Consider the following 21176-nt stretch of genomic DNA (forward strand, 5'->3'; position numbering starts at 1 on the left):
GATTCAAGTTTTACCTGCTTTTTTATACTCTCATTCTTTAATGACGAAGCATATGAGATGACAGCACCTCTTAAAAAAGCTTTGCCCATCTCCCATAAGATTAAAGGCCAGACATTTGGGGAATCATTGGTTTTCAGATAATCTTTTTTTTTTTATGCATTATTAGGGGGGAGGGGGGTGATCTAAGATGGACATTAGACCAATATCATACAATATAATTCTATCCAACACTAATCGTGATGAAAAAAAGAATCCATCCTTGAAAAGACTTGAGTGGGGCTGAATAGAAATGAAAATCGTTATCCTCGGGGTGTAAAATTCTCCAAATGTCAAGGAGGTTAAGATCATTACAGAGGTCTCTTAAGGGCCTGGGCTTTCTGGCAGAGGCGGTTTACAGTCAAAGGTCAGCATTGATGACACAGTTGTAGTCACCACCACCCAGAACAGTAAATGAGCTGGAACAGGATGCCTGATCCCTTAACAAGGAGGTATACATATATTTTGAAAGGAATTGTGGGCATACACAGAGCCTAATGTGACCGTTTCTCCGTAGAGAAATCTTTATCTTTAATCATTTATTTCTAACTTAAAGGGCAAATGTTTGTGAAGTAATATGGCCACACCTCTACTGTTTGATTTAAAACAGTAGGACAATATTTGGCCCATCCATCTCGCTGTAGTTTGGCATGTTCAATGTTACTTAAATTTTAAGTTACTTAAACTTAAGTTTCTTTTAAAAAGTTTAATCACATGGTTCATCCCCTCCAAATTAAGAGTCAGCATTTTAAAAGTACTCATGAAATAATGTTACAGAGGTAAATAAAAAGATGCTGCCGTTGAAAAACCAGAAAGAAAGCACATATGGATCAATGACTATCCTTCCACTCAACAAAACCCAGAATAAATCAATCAATCGCCATGAATTTTTTTTTTTCAGAAGCTGCATCTGAATTGCTATTTGGATATATTTATGGACAAAAGCAGTTTGGTTACCAAACATTCTTAAAAATATATTTAATTTTCTGTAAAAGAATGTCGATAAATCGTAATGTAAATGATAGGAAATGATGACAGAATTTTTCACTTTTGGTTGAGTTATCACCAAAATATTAAATATTTTTTTCAATTTTTAATGAAGTGATACTCTAAATTAGGGGTTCCCAAACTTTTCCATGCCAAGGCCCCCCAAATACCACTAGGTTCTGGCCAAGGCCCCCCTTAGGATGTGTTATTGAACCCATCGACAATACTACGGCACGTGTAGAAATAAATAAATAAAACTTCTAGGTGAACATCAGATTATGTGATGGTGTTTGATACCAGCCAATCAGAAAGATTATAGAGATGCACCGATTACAATTTTCAAGGCAGATTCCGATTTTTCACTGAGTTTGACCTGTCGATACAGATTTTAGCCGATTCTGATTTCATTTTTTTCTAACCACTTTACAGCACACACAAATATTTTATATATATTTTGTCCATCAAAAGTGTGCTTTCACTTTAATTGAGCGTGAGCAGCGCAGCAAAAATAGACTCGGCGCCGAAACCCTCCGCTTCACTAATGCTCATGCGCTGCTCCTGCTCGCGGTGTGAATGCACTCACTGAACATGCACGGCGAAAAAAATTTGCGCTGCTCACGCGCCGCTCGCGGTCTGAAACGGCCGTCATTTACACCGCACACGTCTGCGGCACATTACGGCTGCGACACGGCTACCGGAGCTGATCGCGCCCATTCTAGTCAATGCTTGTGTTTACACCGGCCGCGACGCGGCGCGTTTCAGAAGCTTCCCAGAAGCGGCTCTCTGCGCCGCTTCGCTAAATATGGGTGCCTAGTCTATTTCTGACGGACGCGCGTCCAAGTCGCACCGGAAATACAAAATAAAAGTTAAAAAAAAATAAACACCCTGTGCAAACTCCCAAACGTATTACACACCAATATCCTTGGTAGAAACCATAGACTGTATGGTAGAAACCCAAAAATCAAGAAAAAACACGTCGGACAGGCAAATCACGTGGTCTCGTGCATCCAGTCGCTAAATGCTCCTGGTGTGAGTTGGCACCGCTTGGAGGACGGAATAAAACCTTGTCGCAGACGTAATGCACCGCACACGTGTGCAGTGTAAATGAGGGGTAATTCACAAGATTTCCTACATGTGCGTTCTGTGTGCATGTGTGATGCTGATGTTGCGCGATGTTATTCATGCGCGCCCGAGTGCATTTGAATCGGCATATGTCAGACTGAAAATCACGTGAAAATCGGCCAATTCTTGTCACTAGCCGATTAATCAGTTCATCTCTAAAAGATTAGCATTAAAAGTATAATGTTCAGATAGTCTATGCAACAAATTATTATGTTATTTGTAGGGCTGGGAATCGATTAAAAAAAATTAACTAATTAATTGCACAATTTCTGTAATTAATTGCAATTAATTGCGTTTCCCCCAAGCTTGTAATCATCAATATTTAAAGGAATAGTTCACTTTAAAATGAAAATTCTGTCATCACTCACCCTCATGTTGTTTCAAACCTGTATGAATTTCTTTCTTCTGCTGAACAGAAAGGAAGATATTTAGAAGAATGTCAGTAATCAGACAGTTTCTGGTACCATTGACTTCCATAGTATATATTTTTCCTACTATGGAAGACAATGGGACCCAGAAACTGTCTGATTACTGACATTCTTCTAAATATCTTCCTTTGTGTTCAGCAGAAGAAAGAAATTCATACAGGTTTTGCATGAGGGTGAGTGATGACAGAATTTTCATTTTAAAGTGAACTATTCCTTTTAACTCAGAATCACCTAATTAAACAACACAGGGGGAAAAAAGGAACAGAAAATAGCCCTATATTAAACATCAATATCAATATTTTTTTTTCAATAATCAATCAACATAATCAATTTAACAGATTATTATTATTATTTTTTTTTTTTAACTAATTATCAAAATAAAATATAGTCCTACAAAGCTATTATTACCAGAGCATGTGATCAGAGCAGGTAATTTTACCATTGCTGCCCAGCATGGCTATACCAGCAAACAGAATTTCACGTTATTTGAGTGGACTTTACTTTTCCAGTGCTCGGTACATGATTGAAGCGTTTGGGCCGTTGATGACAGAGCCGCCGACACACACACACACACACACACACACACACACACGTGACACACACACATACACGGAACGGAGAGCGCGCCGCTGGGCCGTTAACGACAGAGCCGTTAACGACAGAGCCGCCGACACACACACACACACACATACACGGAACGGAGAGCGCGCCGCTGGGCCGTTAACGACAGAGCGCGCCGACACACACAGAAAAGCTTCCTTGTGTATATAAAGACTTAATAATTTGTCTATATCAAAAATAATCTTTCTAGACTCACCAATAGACCACCAACCAGAAAAAAATGGTGTTATAAAAGATGAATTATTGTTTCTTTATTGGAGGTTAAAATTCCATCAATTCACCAGCCAGTTCATCCAATGAAGAAATAAAATAGTACATTTGCTACTGAGAATCAGACGATTCTGCTTTTTAGTTATTAACATGGTTGTTCTTTTTATATCCATTGATTGCAGTGGCGGCTCCTGCAAAATCTCTCAGGGGGGGCAAATGTTTGGATGATTGATAAGGATAAGGTCCACCCATGCAATGGATACATTAACAGCTTAAGCATGTAAAGGCAACTTCACTACTTTAATATTAATGAAAAATAAAGTGATATACTAACAAATAAATAAATATTTATTTACAATAAATAAATCTCCTTGTTTGTTTCTATGAGTGTTAACAATTCAGCAGTAAGTCAAAATCAATTCAAAAAAGCCCAGCCAAGATGCGAATTTCCACAAATGAAACAACTGAAATCACATAACTCACTATTTACGCTAACGTACTTGCTCTGGCCAGCGTAGCACAAATCGCTCTGAATCTGAAGGGCTACATTTTATTTCTCCATTTAATAAACAAACTATTCCGTCAGATAAATATTTGTTGTGAAAGAAATATAGTTACATTTTCAAGCATTTTATCCAAAATTTAAGCACTTTTCAAACCTTAAAGGAACACTCCACCGTTTTTTGAAATAGGGCTTATTCACTTTCTTTCCTACATTTAGATAGGTGGGCAAATGCATTTTTGTCTCAGTGCATGCATTGTTTTAGTTTGACAGGGTCGGTGCTAGCTGGCAACAAAGGATTCCATTCATTATGCTAAGCTAAGCTAGCACCGACCCTGTCAAACTAAAACAATGCATGCACTGAGACAAAAATGCATTTGCCCACCTATCTAAACGTAGGAAAGAAGGTGAATAAGCCCTATTTCAAAAAATGGTGGAGTGTTCCTTTAAACACATCAAAATTCAAGCACTTTCAAGGATTTCAAGCACCCGTACGAACCCTGCACATTACTCACTAGTTACACTACTCACTATTATTACACTGCTTACATCACATTACTCGCTTAATACACTGCTTACTTGTACTGACATTTTGCTGTTCTCTCTTTCAAAGTAGCAAAGTGATCAATTAATCTTTCATTTAAAGGCATGTTCCTGACTAGTTCCCTCTCCATGGAAAGCATAGCCAGTGCATTCAGACGATAGAATTAACTGCGTTCGCCATGACGTTGTTCAAGTTCAACTGGCCTCAACTCGCGAGATGTCCTAACAGTCGCTCTCGCTCTCGTTCTCTTTTTTATTTGTATTTTTTTTAATCACATTTGATAAAGATATTAAAGTAGTGTTTCATTTGTTCTTGTTGTTCAAATTCAAAATTGTTTTCAAATATTATTTGTCACTTAATCTTAAAGATTTTTAATAGTGTATGTTTGTTCCCACCAATCGCTGCACAAGTTAAGGATACGTATGATGACGTAAGCACGTTAGTGCGAGCCCTCCCGGAAGCGAATTTTTTTTTTGCAGGGTGGTTGCAGAAGACTCATTAATATTCATTAGGGAAGTCACCCCTAACCCCGCCCCTAAACCTACCCGTCACTGGGGTCTATGTGATGACCTACCCCAACCCCGCCCCTAAACCTACCCGTCACTGGGGTTAAGACCAATCAGGGATGACTTCCCTAATGAGTCTTCCGCAACCACCCTGCAAAAAAAAAATTTGCCTCCCGGAACCCATAGAGAATGCATTGCAGTGCCTGCAGTTCGAAAAAAAACATCTTTGAATGTAAGTCTATGGGAACACTCTGGGCGATTCTCAGCCAGAGTGAAATCGCCCAAAAAGAGGCGGTACTCCACAGAACGTGACATGACGCTGACTGGACTATATCCAGAGACAGTGACGGCTAGCGTAACTCTGTGGTTGAATGAGATTGTGAATGTGATTGAAAAAGTCCCTTTCACAGTTTGGTGGTGCGTCGCCCAATCGCCCTAATGAAGAAACCGCCCCTGATTGATTGTAATAAGTTAAGGCTTTAAATATAATGATAAAAGGTACTTGCCAGATCTCTCACGGTCTCAGATCCATTCGACGCTTCCCACTTCACCACATACAGTGAGGAAAATAAGTATTTGAACACCCTGCTATTTTGCAAGTTCTCCCACTTGGAAATCATGGAGGGGTCTGAAATTGTCATCGCAGGTGCATGTCCACTGTGAGAGACATAATCTAAAATAAAAAAATCCAGAAATCACAATATATGATTTTTTAACTATTTATTTGTATGATACAGCTGCAAATAAGTATTTGAACACCTGTCTATCAGCTAGAATTCTGACCCTCAAAGACCTGTTAGTCTGCCTTTAAAATGTCCACCTCCACTCCATTTATTATCCTAAATTAGATGCACCTGTTTGAGGTCGTTAGCTGCATAAAGACACCTGTCCACCCCATACAATCAGTAAGAATCCAACTACTAACATGGCCAAGACCAAAGAGCTGTCCAAAGACACTAGAGACAAAATTGTACACCTCCACAAGGCTGGAAAGGGCTACGGGGAAACCAAGCAGCTTGGTGAAAAAAGGTCCACTGTTGGAGCAATCATTAGAAAATGGAAGAAGCTAAACATGACTGTCAATCTCCCTCGGACTGGGGCTCCATGCAAGATCTCACCTCGTGGGGTCTCAATGATCCTAAGAAAGGTGAGAAATCAGCCCAGAACTACACGGGAGGAGCTGGTCAATGACCTGAAAAGAGCTGGGACCACCGTTTCCAAGGTTACTGTTGGTAATACACTAAGACGTCATGGTTTGAAATCATGCATGGCACGGAAGGTTCCCCTGCTTAAACCAGCACATGTCAAGGCCCGTCTTAAGTTTGCCAATGACCATTTGGATGATCCAGAGGAGTCATGGGAGAAAGTCATGTGGTCAGATGAGACCAAAATATAACTTTTTGGTCATAATTCCACTAAACGTGTTTGGAGGAAGAAGAATGATGAGTACCATCCCAAGAACACCATCCCTACTGTGAAGCATGGGGGTGGTAGCATCATGCTTTGGGGGTGTTTTTCTGCACATGGGACAGGGCGACTGCACTGTATTAAGGAGAGGATGACCGTTGCGAGATTTTGGGGAACAACCTCCTTCCCTCAGTTAGAGCATTGAAGATGGGTCGAGGCTGGGTCTTCCAACATGACAATGACCCGAAGCACACAGCCAGGATAACCAAGGAGTGGCTCTGTAAGAAGCATATCACGGTTCTGGCGTGGCCTAGCCAGTCTCCAGACCTAAACCCAATAGAGAATCTTTGGAGGGAGCTCAAACTCCGTGTTTCTCAGCGACAGCCCAGAAACCTGACTGATCTAGAGAAGATCTGTGTGGAGGAGTGGGCCAAAATCCCTCCTGCAGTGTGTGCAAACCTGGTGAAAAACTACAGGAAACGTTTGACCTCTGTAATTGCAAACAAAGGCTACTGTACCAAATATTAACATTGATTTTCTCAGGTGTTCAAATACTTATTTGCAGCTGTATCATACAAATAAATAGTTAAAAAATCATACATTGTGATTTCTGGATTTTTTTTTTTAGATTATGTCTCTCACAGTGGACATGCACCTACGATGACAATTTCAGACCCCTCCATGATTTCTAAGTGGGAGAACTTGCAAAATAGCAGGGTGTTCAAATACTTATTTTCCTCACTGTACATGAAACAAGAAAAGAACAAAACAAGTAAAACTGGAGTCGGTGTGATGAGTGAGTTGACGATACTTATGTAAGCCTGAGACATGTAATGGAAATAGTATGCTTTAATGACTATTACATTACATTTGATTAAAACCTGCAAAATCCTTTCTGTTGAGAGATGCAAATAAATGTTACTAATTTATTGTGCATGCAGGTTATATTTTAAGTTTATATCGTGTACTGTAATATTTTATACCGAGGATTACCGTGGACTTGCAACGAGTTTACGTTACAGTAGTTAAAACTTTTACAAAAACCTACAATGGTTTGTTTGTGATTCTTTTTAAATAATAGGCTAATAATAATAACAATATAAAATAAATAGAAGGGGAAAACTCATTAGTAAGTATTTTAGCCAGTTTTAAATTTTAAAAACCATTAAAAAAAAAAAAAAAATTATATATATATATATATATATGTATATATAATTATTTTATTTTTTTTAGACATAGAATGGAACAGAATACCTTGGCATAGTTGAATAATAAGAGTTCTGTAGATGGAAGTGACATACCGTGAGCCTCAAACACCATTGTTTCCTCCTTCATATGTAAATCTCGTGTTTGCAAAAGACCACTGAAAAAAGGGCATCAACTGTGACGTTAAAGTCAGGATCATTAAAATATACGCCCCCAAAATGTGCATATACCAGCCCATGTTATAGGCCAGACAGTATTAACGTGGACCCGCACAGCCGAATCATCAGAAGTTCTGCAGGTATTGTGAAGAAGCAAGCAAGGACAATAGTGAAAATGGCAGATCATGGATATAAATGTTATGCTCAAGGCTGTGCAGCGGATTTGAGCACTTCTCATTTTTTTCCCACAGAACAGAACTGTGAACAGGCATGGTTGATGTTTATCTATAGCAGGATACCACACCATTTTATTTCAAAGTTGTTAGTTTGCTCTGCCCATTTCACCACTGACAGTTTTTCTAACCTGGGACAATAGCAGGCAAACGCTCAGCATTTGATACTGAAGAAGGGGGCAATTCCAACTAATGTTATATTTCCATTACAACCCCTACTGCAAGCAGTAATTAACATTAGTGATCTTATCCACCTCTTGACTGTTGAAGCCATTTCTGTTTAAATTGAAAGTTTCATAGTGAGCTAACAACATTAACGATAACTTACCCTGTGTTGTCGAGATCGAACGCAAGATGCTAGTACAGTAACGGTAACCTTAGCCAACTAGCAAGCTCCAAGTAACGAGCATAGATAACTAAACAGTATGACGACCAATTTACACAGAGGTTAATATTATTTCCGGCCAGTGTTGTCATATAAATCTACAAAATACAAATGTAGATCTATATCAATCCCTTTTGTTAGGTAGTATTATAATTTAGCCAATTTTTCATCAGCAACACATAAATTGGGAGCTAACTAGGTTAGTTTGGTTGCTTACAGATAGCTCACTCGCTCCTTCTAGCTAACGTGACCTTCTCCACCACTTAAGTAGAAACGATTGTCATTTGACAATGCATCTAGTTTGTTTATTTAAAATAAAAATAAATAAAAATAACAGCAGGTAATAACAGCCCATTTCATTCTAGGGACAAATCCTAGGCTTGTAAATGGACATGTAAAACATGTAAAATAAGTTTTGCTCTTCCCTAAGCCACATACCTTCTATGTAGATATCAGAGAACAATTTAACCTGTTAAATTTTTATGTTAAATATTTTTTTTTTGTATCAATGCATTCTGTCATCTCCTGGGAATGAACACAAACCCTGAGGTATTCATAGGGTAACAAAATCAACAGGTGAGCTCAGGCTAGATTAACCTTATCAGCTGACAAGTTGCCACAGCTGCTGAATGAGTCAAGTCACACACTGTACCGTGACAGGATGTTGTTGCATGAGGGGGGAAAATAACATTTAAAGGAATTTTGTGGAGTTAAACTCCATCAGCAACATTTGTGGCATAAAGTCAGTCATCACAGAAATTAATGTCAACTCTTTATTTAAAAAAAAATATTTGTCCGGCACTTACAATTGATGTAAATGGGCCAAGCAGTTAACATTAAAATACACACTGTTTCAAAAGTAAAGCCACAAGGCTTAAACCAAATCAAAGTTATTTTCTGTTGAGATCAACAGTGCCACAAATGTTGTGAATAGAGATAAACATCTACTGAACCCGGAACATCCCTTTGATTATGATTAACAATTAACTTGAACTACTTATTTTCCTGGAGCAATGTAAATCATGTACAAAAGACAGTAAATCAGGACACTATAAAAGGAACATGAGAGGCTGTGAGGATGAAGAGCAAGAGCTGGAAACAAACATCAGTGAAGAATGAAGGGTTTAGTATGTTTACTGCTGCTGTTGGAAACCTTTGTGTGTGTCGTACAGCAGAAGGTAGATGGAGGACTCAATGAGAATGAGATCAGTCAACAGCTCAGATCTGAGGACGGAAGACAGAATCCACCTCAAACAGACACTTTGAGAGATGAAGCTTCAACTGACAGCCAACAAAACTACCATCTGTTCTTCACTGACATCCATGCAGCGCTGAGAGAACTGACCGCCACCGTTACAGAGCAGAAAGTGAACATCAGAGAACTGACCGCCACAGTTACAGAGCAGAAAACAAACATCAGAGAACTGACCGCCACAGTTACAGAGCAGAAAACAAACATCAGAGAATTGACCGCCACCGTTACAGAGCAGAAAACCATCAACAGAGAACTGACCGCCAACATCAGAGATTTAGAGACGCAACTGAGGGATGAGATGAACAAGAAAAATGATGGTACCTCACCAAAACATTCATTCTTTTATCAATGATCCTCAAAGTAAAACACCAATGCAATACATTGCATAGTGTAAATGTTAGTGTAAAATTGAATGTATAATGTGTAAATTGTGTTATCTATCTATTACAATAATCAGTGTGAATGTCATTTAACAGAATCTTTATTCCTTCACAGAAATCTCAAATCTTACTCTGAGTCAAGTGGAGGAGTTGAGAAAGGAAAATAGAGGTGAAACTGTGCTTGAATGATGTTAAATTCAGTGTATACATTCTCAGTGTAATACAGTAATATCACAATTGTAATTGCAATATTGTTTATGTTTTTCAATAACAGACAGAGAAATAGCTTTTTCAGCTTCACTGATGCAATCTGGCATTGGATATATTGGTCCTTTTACCACTGAAATCACACTAACCTACAAGAACGTCTTCACAAACATAGGGAACGCCTACAACCCAATTACAGGTAATAATTAATTAATAAAATGGAGTCATAAAACTCAGTTTATAGTAATGAAAACCCTTCTGCTCCATTCAGACCTCTCTGCAGTTGTGTAATGTGTATAAGAGAATTAAATGATCTGCAAACTTTCAAAACTATTACACAGTGTGCTTGGTAATAAAATCAAACAGGAAACAGCTGATTCTGTACCTCTTGTTATTTGATTTAGGTGTTTTCACAGCCCCACTGAAAGGAGCGTACATGTTCAGAGTCTCTGTATTTGGTGTTGGCCCAACTGGATCATCTGCATCCATTTATAAGAATGGAGAGCGTGTGGTTTCAGCAGATGCTCATCAGGCTAAGGATTATTTAAACTCTTCTAATGGAGTTGTGTTGATCCTGGAGGTTGGAGATGTTGTCTATGTGAGACTTTGGTCTGGCAGGAGGATATATGATAGCCAGTATAACCACAGCACTTTCAGTGGTTTCCTACTGTTTCCCTTAAGATAACAGGAGCTTTGCAGAATATGATTCCAATAATTCTGAACCTTCAGCGTATGATTTAAGATGAAAATCATGAAGAGTCATTAACATATGAACCTTTATTAATGAGGACTAATGTGTGTTTGAAATTTGCAATAGATTACTGTATAAAAGTCTATTCATGTGACTTTGTATAAAGAGTTTCATCACTGAGACAGACAGGACCCATGAATGTCATGTGACTCAAGTGTTTTGTTAAAGTATTAAATCTAGAATGTTAAGTAATATCTTTTTAAGTGTACTTTCTTATTGATCATTGATCTGCATCTCTTCATCCTACATAAAATTATAAGAGAATAAAGAGACGTTCATATTTATCAGTCCCACCTGGATTTTGCAACTTGTTGTGTGTGAATTATTATTTTCTTTTTTTGCAAGTAAAATGATTAAAATGATGGCAATTTCCAGAAGGTTGGGCCTAATTTTCTTAGGATGGGCAATGTAAGGGAAACATGTCAATTAAGCTCAAAAGAAATCATTAATTTATTGAGAATTTTGAAAGAGTCACTTATTTTACGGCCAAACAAACGAGTCGTCCAGCGCGAGCAGTAACTATCAGCTCAGCGGATATTAATATCTAAACTATAGTAAAAAATACTATTTATTAGCACGGTTTATTAAGACACTTATTTTTTTTAATACAAACGAGACTTTATTAACTATTCTAACACACAAAACGAATACCTAACACATAAACACACACATTCACACAAGTTCGCAGAAAGAAAGAAAGTGATGAAATCATTTTAGAGTGAAATTATGAAATCCCAAGATTGTAGCAATATATGTTGTCACATTTAGACTGTGACCTATGACTCTTATTTTGAAAGGACTGCTGAAGTGCATATACACCCATGAACAGTTTACACCAATATATATACACACACACACACACACACACACAATTTAGATGCTGGCAAAATAACATCATATATACTAGATGTGTGGTTATTTTTTTGTTTAGGTGGTGTATTAGGCCCTCTGCTTAGTTCCATGGTTTTGTGTGTAACCCCTTTAAATGTATGAAGTTAACAGACTCTTAATTTGAAGGAAAAATGTAGTAACTACTATTCTCCACTAGAGGGCGTTTCTCCGTGACGAGTGAAATAATTGAGAAAAAGTAGTGATGGGCGATACTGCAAATTTCGGTACCGATCCGATACCAAGTAAATACTGGGCCAGTATCGCCGATATCGATACCGATACCAATACTTTTTCATTTTAAAAGCACGCACTTTAACTTGTATGCACTTTCCTGTGCTAGAGCAGTGTGTCATGATTTATGAGGTGAATGCATCATTATGCTAAATCTGAATACGTTTTCATGACTACTAGGCCTAAATATTTTGTGATTTGTGCTCTCAACTCGCCTATAATTAGTCAGTAACTTTTACAAAACTACCCTAATTATAATACTAGCCTACTACTAGTACTAGTACTAGCCAACTGTTCAAAAGTTTGGGGTCTGTAAGATTTTTAATTCTCTTCTGCATTTATTTGATCAAAAATACAGTAAAAACTGTAATATTACAATTTAACATAGGCTGTTTTCTATGTCATAGTAAACTGTAATTTATTCATGTGATCAAAGCTGAATTTTTGGCATCATTACTCCATTCATGATGAGAATTAATTTTAATATGCTGATTTGCTGCACAGGAAACATTTCTTATTATTATCAATGTTGAAAACAGTTTCATATTTTTGTGGAAACCATGATACATTTTATGCAGAATTATTTGATGAACAAAGTTGAAAGAACAATTTATATGAAGTAGATTTTTTTTAACAGTGAAAAACCCTTGACTGTCATTTTTGATCAATTTAATGCATCGATCCTTGTTGAATAAAAATATTAATTTCATTAAAAAGATCTTACTGACGTCAACATTTTGAACCGTTATGTACACTTTTGGTTTGTTTATTGCGAAATAACTCCCGATTGTTTCTCTGTCATCTAAGCAAGGCTTCGTTTCCCAAACGCACTGGGCCTGTGAGCTCAGCGAAGCACCAGCATCGAACGCTCTCTGTGATTGATTGGTTTCGTCTTGTATCCAGATGACTAGGAGAAAAAGTTCTATCCTACACAATTATCCGCTAACATTCACTTATTTTTCCACTTAGAAGCTTATTTTACGCACTGAATTGCGTGCTAAATTAATAAAAAATTACTGGTAAAAAAAACACATTTGGATCGATATTTTTATGTGAGGATCGATCCTTTTTGATACCACGTCAGTATCGATAGTATCGATACTTCAGGATCGATCCACCCATCACTAAGAAAAAGCCATTTTACAAAACGAGAGAGAGAACGGAGGAAAAAGACGATTCAGAGTGTAAATATTTTAAAAGAGAGTAAAAGAGTGTGAAGAAAAAAGTTTTAAGTTCTTTTCTAGTGAAATCCGGGGGAAGAAACATATTTTAATTCTTTTATTTCGAGGAACCCGGTGAGTGTTTTGTTACACCGTTGTTGCTCTGTAATCAGTCATATGTGTTCAATTAATAATTTACAGAATAAATATGATTGATAACTAACTGAAGATGAGTAAACATTGAAATATGCATGTTGTGACGAAGAGATAAAGGATAGTTTTGTCATTAAACCAATCAGAGTTGAATCCAATGTGACATTAAAAGGAACCCCGACTATTAAGACAGATAGGAGTACATACATAGTTAGAAATACATAAAATATTTTCGTTATTTAAAAAATCCTCACAGTGTTATACAGAATTTGAACTACGAAGGCAGCCATTATTTTTGCGCGCGCAATGCATTCTGGGTCGATGACGTGTAAAGATTGTGTCGGTTGTGTTCAGAACAGAGAGAGGTGAGCTAATGGTGCTTCATCCTAAAAATGAATATAATGCCACATTGTACAGCGTTTGGTTGAGATTTCCAGTCCAAAGGCAACAAGGGGAGTGATGTAAGCCTCCACTGCTTTCCAAAGGAGAAGAAAATCAGAAAAGAGTGGGAAGTTGCTTGTGGATGAGTACAACTCCTTAAAGACCCATGGCTGTGTTCCTGACCGTCACTTCAGCCCTGATGCATTTGAGGCATTTAATCGGCTAAAAGATTGTCTTCCGCGTTATTCTCCTGATTTAAGCCTACGGTGCGGGTGTGCTAGGGCTGTGACGGTGGCAGTTTTTTACCACCGCGGTGGTAATGGACCAACTAACGTTACCAGCGGTGGTTGGGGGGTTGTTTTGAAATAAAAAAGCAAAACAAAGAAACAATTCAAGCCTGTAAAGCATTAAAATAAATATCAGTAAATACTGGTAACTTACAGTAAGTAATATAATAAAGTTGAATCTATTTTTAAAAAAACTTTCATTTAAAATTTGCACACAAAGACGCGTGATATAGCCTACCTCTCTGCGCTTTGAGAGGGATCTGGGACACGAGCAGGAAAAAGACCATCGATCTCTTTTCTGATATCTTCATGTTTTCTACTTGTTGTAAAAGGCATAAAAAGCAAATTGTATCTTCCACAAGGGAAAGGCATTTAGGTTGTGTTTGATTTTGCGCTGCCAGAGAAATTTTGAGCAGCTGTAGACAAGAATGTCTCCTAAGCGATTGAGGTGTGTTGTTGTTGGATGTAAGAATGAACATAGCAGTCTTCATTTACTCTTGTTGTTACTCGAGGATGGATCTGTACTGTTTGTGATCCAGCTTACGGTCTTCAGAACGACAGGCCTAACGTTACTGACCACGGCAGAAGTGAAAGTGAGAGCGCGCACTTTATGACAGCTCATCGAATAGTTTTACGGATATAAGGTTTACCAGTTTATTAAGCACCCACTGAAAAGGTGTGTATATATTTGTTTACTGTTAGTTCTAACGAGTGTTTTATGTATTTCGTTGTGTATGTTGTTGATAATGAAAGGGAGAGAGAGAGAGTTTATGGATAAGACTTTACAAAACAACGAAACAACGTTGATCTAACGTAAAATCAACGTCATTGGTTTTCTTTCCTAACGTTGAAACGATGTTGATTTCAAGTTGTTGAAATGACGTTATAGAATCAACATAAAATCGATCTAATTGGTTTGCTTACCTAACGTTAAAAGGATGTTGATTTCAATTGTGTAAATTACGTTATTATAAACACATTTTCTACTTGTTTTAAAAATCTATCACTTATTTGATTAATAATTTATTAAACACACATCACATTCAGTTAACATTTGTCACATGCCTGTCCTGTCTCGTGTAGCACATGTGGTGTTTGTGTTCCTGTCTCTGTTTTGACCCCACCCTTCCTTGTTATCTCATTATTGGTTTCATTTGTCCCACCTGTTCCTTCATTATCCTGCCTGATTTGTTCCCTTTTATAAGCTCCTTTGTGTTTGCAGTCTTTGTTGGATTGTTGTCTGGTTTACGTCTCCCGCTTCATGTGTAACCCTGGTATGTGTTGTTTCTAAAGTTGTTGTTTTGTTGAGTTCTTGTTTTCCCCCTTGTGGGTTTTTGGTTTTGATTTCTGTTTCAGTTTGTTAATAAATTATTTTTCTGCAATTGAGTCCTTCCCTTAGTTTTCTTTAGTTTTCATGACAGAACGATCCGACCATGTCTAGGATTCAGCAGAAAGAGTCACGTCACCCACCAGGCCCTCCTGTCTCGTGCCCCCACTACCAACGCATTGTACGTTTCCAGTCATTAAGTGCCCTCCGCCAACAAGGAACTGACCTGAGGAAGTTCGCTAGGGAATTCCTTAGAGCGGCGGAGGGTTTAAGACTTAATGACGGGCCTCTTAAGGACCTTTTTTTTTACGTTCTTAATGAGCCAATGGACTGGGTTCTCAGGAGGGCGTATGATGGGTGTACCTTTGAGGCTATGGTGGAGGGTCTCGCTCGCTTTCAGGAGCGGGAGGCCAGGAAGGTGGCCCCTGTTCCAGTGTGTCCCGAGTCCGGTGGTCCCAGTTCCGGTGGTCCCGAGTCCGGTGGTCCCGAGTCCAGTGATCCCAGTTCTGGTGGTCCTGAGTCTGGTGGTCCTGAGTCCGGTGGTCCCAGTTCCGGTGGTCCTGAAACGGAGGAGGAGAAGGAAGACTTCCTCCATGCCAGTTCCGGTGGTCCCGTTTCCGGTGGACCCGTTTCCGGTGGTCCCGAGTCCGGTGGTCCCGAGTCCGGTGGTCCCGAGTCCGGTGGTCCCGAGTCCGGTGGTCCCGAGTCCGGTGGTCCCAGTTCCGGTGGTCCCGAAACACAGGAGGAGGAGAAAGGCTCCCTCCGGAACTGTTCCGGTGGTCCCGAGTCCGGTGGTCCCAGTTCCGGTGGTCCCAGTTCCGGTGGTCCCGAAACACAGGAGGAGGAGAAAGGCTCCCTCCGGAACTGTTCCGGTGGTCCCGAGTCCGGTGGTCCCGAGTCCGGTGGTCCCGAGTCCGGTGGCTCCTAACACGGAGACCATCCCGGAGGTGACTGCCGTCCCTGACGCACTGCCCAGGCGTCTTGCTCTGCCCGCACCGCCCAGGCGTCTTGCTCTGCCCGCACCGCCCAGGCGTCTTGCTCTGCCCGCGCCTCCCAGGTGTCATGCTCTACTGGCCCCGCCCGAGCTGCTCGCACTGCCTGCACCACCCCAGCGATCCGTCACGTATGCCCAGCCAGAGACTGTTCACGTCACGTCTGCCGGTCCAGAGACTGTTCACGTCACGACTGCCGAGCCTGTGTCTTCGGACAAGATGGCCGCCACAGAGACTGTTCACGTCACGTCTGTCGAGCCTGTGTCTTCAGACAAGATGGCCGACGCCAAGCCTGTTCACGTCACGTTTGCCGAGCCTGTGTCTTCGGACAAGATGGCCGCCACAGAGACTGTTCACGTCACGTCTGCCGAGCCTGTGTCTTCGGACAAGATGGCCGCCGCCGCCGCCGAGCCGGTGGTGTCTGTTCCTGAGCCGGTGGTGTCTGTTCCTGAGCCGGTGGTGTCTGTTCCTGAGCCGGTGGTGTCTGTTCCTGAGCCGGTGGTGTCTGTTCCTGTTCCTGAGCCGGTGGTGTCTGTTCCTGTTCCTGAGCCGGTGGTGTCTGTTCCAGTTCCTGAGCCGCCCGAGGGAAAGTCTCCGCCCTGGCCGCCCGACGGGTTGTCTCGGCCCTGGCTGCCTGCACGATCTCCTCTGCCCTGGCCGCCCGAGGGAGAGTTTCTGCCCTGGCCGCCAGATGGACTGACATTTCCGCCCTGGCCTCCCGAACTGTCCATTTCCCCTGCTCCACCCTGGTCTGTCCTTCCTGTTCGCCCTGGTCCGTCCCTCCCGTCCCGCCCTGGTCCGTCCCGCCCTGGTCCGTCCCGCCCTGGTCCGTCCCTCCCTGGTCCGTCCCTCCCGGGTCCGTCCCTCCCGTCCCGCCCTGGTCCGTCCCTCCCGTCCCGTCCCGCCCTGGTCCGTCCCTCCCGTCCCGTCCCGCCCTGGTCCGTCCCTCCCGTCCCGTCCCGCCCTGGTCCGTCCCTCCCGTCCCGCCCTGGTCCGTCCCGCCCGTCCCGCCCTGGTCCGTCCCTCCCGTCCCGCCCGTCCCGCCCTGGTCCGTCCCTCCCGTCCCGCCCTGGTCCGTCCCTCCCGTCCCGCCCTGGTCCGTCCCGCCCTGGTCCGTCCCGCCCTGGTCCGTCGGGAGGGACGGACCGGGGCGGGACGGGAGGGACTCGCCCATTCATTTGTCCCACCTGTTCCTTAATTATCCTGCCTGATTTGTTCCCTTTTATAAGCTCCTTTGTGTTTGCAGTCTTTGTCGGATCGTTGTCTGGTTTACGTCTCCCGCTTCATGTGTAACCCTGGTATGTGTTGTTTCTAAAGTTTTTGTTTTGTTGAGTTCTTGTTTTCCCCCTTGTGGGTTTTTGGTTTCGATTTCTGTTTCAGTTTGTTAATAAATTATTTTTCTGCAATTGAGTCCTTCCCTTAGTTTTCTTTAGTTTTCATGACAACATTGCTTTATTATTTATACAAAAGATACATTTACAAATACATTTTTAAATCTTCTGTATACAAACCCTATGTAAGAGTAATATAGAAAAAAACATTTACACTCAAAATACACAGACATTCCACATTCTTCAGGCATTCTTTCTAAGCCTCAACCAAATGCAATTCAATGTACAAAATGTCCTTGACATTTATAATTACATACAGTATTATAGCCTATGATGTATTATTATAGCAAAACCGTTGACAGTGGAATTTGTAGATATGTGTTAAATAACATTACGGTGTCCGGCAATCGATTTAAATAGTACATTGGGTTTAATTTGCCGTTTAATGATCTTATATGTGTTGTTAGTGCAGAGAAATTTCACGTGAATAAATACTTAGTACGTGGGTGGCGTACTTCAATGTCCAGTACGTGGTATAACATTTGCTCAATTATATGGTGAGAAATCCTGGAATGTTTTCCTCAAAAACCTTGAAAGAAAGACATGGACATCTTGGATGACATGGGGGTGAGTAAATTGTCAGGAATTTTTTATTTGAAAGTGAACTAATCCTTTAATATTAGGGTCTGTTTCGCAAAATCATCGTAAATCATTGTAGATCTATGAGTGCTCTGGAGTAATGGTAAATCATGTAGTGCTTTATATACACTTGTCTTGATTGCTAATCCACATCTGATGACGATTATTAGGTTAAACGTTCACGGATACGATTATATTTCAGTACTTAGCAAATGGACAGCGACTCTTAAGTAGCGCGTATAACGCGTTCTCACGCGTTAATGTTAAGTGTATTTTTGGGATTTCCGTAACCTTGCACGTAGAGAGCTAAGGCCAGAGCAGTCAGACTCAGAAGATTTTGAGAAATGCGATTCGAGTAGGATTAAACCATAAACGGATTTGTAAAAATCGTATTTAATGTGATTTTTTTTTTGTTTTTTTTTGCAGGTCACACTTGCTAAATCTTTTCGCATTTCAATCGGACATGCAATATTGTTTGTATTACAAGCAATCTATATATGCAAAATTTGTCCAAAAAGGTGTAACTTGTGTTGTGGGAGACAAAAAGAGAAAAAAGTGTCACAGGTGCTCAGTTTTGCTATTATAATACCTTAACATGATAGTAATAAGCCATCTGCAAAAGCAGATAGGTTGGTGTGGTGTACAGTAGTTAGGCTACATCTGTAGTTCCAGGTCAGCATCTGATGTCTTGATGTGGAGATCACATTCAGCTGGAGAATATAAAATAAAATAAAAATAGATAAGCGTCATTGGTTCATTCAGCCCGCGCTCATTTAAGAATGACCAATCAGCATGTATGTTTTGTCTAGAATAGCCTACCTCAAGTTCGAGTTCCTATGCTTTCTATGATGCTTCCTACGATGCTTCCTACGATCTCTCAGTTGTCTTCCACCATCTCGTCTATTCCTACAACCTGCACGGCTGAAATCCAAATCCACTGTTCAAGTGAGTGATGATCTTTCGAGATATAATCAACCTATAAATCCTGCGAAGCACAAAGACACAGTTTTTCCTCACAAAGAAAAAACGGTCCGTTAAACCACAACTGTGAAAAAAAAAAAAATAATAATTTTCAACTAAGTAGGCTATTGCTTTTGTCGTTATTTATATTTGCTGCTGTGCATGTATAATATGTAGTGGGTTAAAATGAGATTTCTGTTAAAAAAAACTTGTATGTTTTGTCTAGAATAGCCTACCTCAAATTCGAGTTCCTATGCTTCCAGGGTTTCCGCGGGGCATTAAAAGTCATTAAATGGATTTTGCGATAATTAAGGCCTTAAATGGCATTAAAAAGCATTAAATTGTAATCCTACAGGCATTAAAAAATTTAATCGTTTTGAAGAAAATTTTATATTATCAGTTTATTTTAAAATAGCCTTCATAATTAATAATCGGGTCGCGTTTCTGTAGTTCTAACGAGACATAAGAAAACTACAAATTTGACTTGCTTTACGGCAAGCATTACAATTGCCGATAGGATAAACAGCGAGCGTGCGCGTGCGACAGTAGGATGCGGTAGGCTAAATTATTTACGACAGCGGTAATGGACAATTCCGCTTCCAACCTGGTAGGGCGACCGCAGAGGAAAAGTTCATTGGTGTTGCTTTAAAAGGGGGAAAAAAGATTTCATTCCCCACTAAAAAATATTTTCAAAACTGATACTCCTCAAGGTTAAATTTTAGGCCCCTTACTTTAGCATTTACATATTTCCACTCGGATTGCTTCTAAGATCACTTGGGCTTAATTATCACTTTTATGCAATGCACTATTGCAATGCACTTCTTGCTGGGGTTCCTAAAACCACACTTAAACTGCAATGTGTGCAAAACTCAGCTGCTAGGATCCTGACTGGGGTCAGGAGAAATTTGCATATTCCACCATTTCTAAAGTCTTTGCACTGGCTCCCGGTCAGGTTCCGAGGTGATTTTAAAATCCTTATACTCACATATAAGGCACTGAATGGTCTGGCCCCTCAGTATCTGTCTGTACATTTAACTTTATACACACCCAAGCGTCAATTACTTAGGATAGGGCTCCTAGGCTTTGGAATGCACTTCCTCCTCATATCAGGAGTTTTTAAGTTTACTTTTTCTTGTTTGTCCTGACTTTTATATAACAGTCTCTTTAAAAAAAAAAAAAAAAAATTGTTTTGTTTTGTATTTTCATTTGCTTGTTCTATAATGTAAAGTGCCTTGAGAAGCTACTTTAAAAGGCGCTAAATAAAAGTAAAGTTAATATCATTTTTTAAAGTATAATCTCACTTAATTTTGTTCAATTTCTTCATTTTACATTTGCAACCCAAGTAAATGTCTTGATTTAAGTACATTTAAATATTTGTGTTGGAAAACCAGACAAAAATACTGAGGATATTTTTTTTTCTATGCATGCAACATTTAATGTTTAATGCCATGCCTTTATGACATTCTATATTGTGGAAAGGTAAATTAAGACTTTTTAAGACCCACAAAAACTCTGTCATTCTCTCTCTCTCTCACACTTTGAATTCTTACTCGTTTATACCGCAAACTCTTCTGTAGTGCAGTTTCTGTGTAGTTCCGTGCCTCAGAGGCCTCGCTTAAATTGTTGTCGAACCATGTTTCAAGAACTCTTTCTGTAAAAACAATATGAGAACAGCAAGGTAAGTTAAATAAATAAATAAATAAATAAATAAATAAAGTAAGATAAGGTATAATTTATACATACCATGAACGGGAGTGGGTGTTTGCTTTTGGCAGGCCACCCGCTGGTGTTCTTTACGGGTGGCCTGCAGCTCCTCCAAAAGTTTTAGTCTTCTTTTAATTGATTTGGTTTTGTTTTGTTTTTTTGTTTAATTCGTTTCCTAATAT

At 40.0% G+C, this 21176-nt stretch overlaps 2 protein-coding genes across 2 annotated transcripts in view; one reads left to right on the top strand and one right to left on the bottom strand.

Annotated features, from left to right (window-relative positions):
• Positions 1-21176, bottom strand: part of LOC311081730 (membrane-spanning 4-domains subfamily A member 8-like) — a 352363-nt gene that overhangs the window by 142739 nt on the left and 188448 nt on the right. The window lies entirely within an intron of this gene.
• The window catches only part of LOC311082084 (uncharacterized protein), a gene marked incomplete at both ends in the record, with an annotated part of 257684 nt that continues 245968 nt past the window's right edge, over positions 9461-21176 (top strand). The window contains one exon of the mRNA XM_084112828.1: positions 9461-9917. Within this exon, the coding sequence (XP_083968954.1) occupies positions 9461-9917 (457 nt within the window). The remainder of the gene's footprint in view (positions 9918-21176) is intronic.

Source organism: Abramis brama, assembly GCF_963993115.1.
Source record: "Abramis brama genome assembly, chromosome: 4".
NCBI classification, from domain to species: domain Eukaryota; kingdom Metazoa; phylum Chordata; class Actinopteri; order Cypriniformes; family Leuciscidae; genus Abramis; species Abramis brama.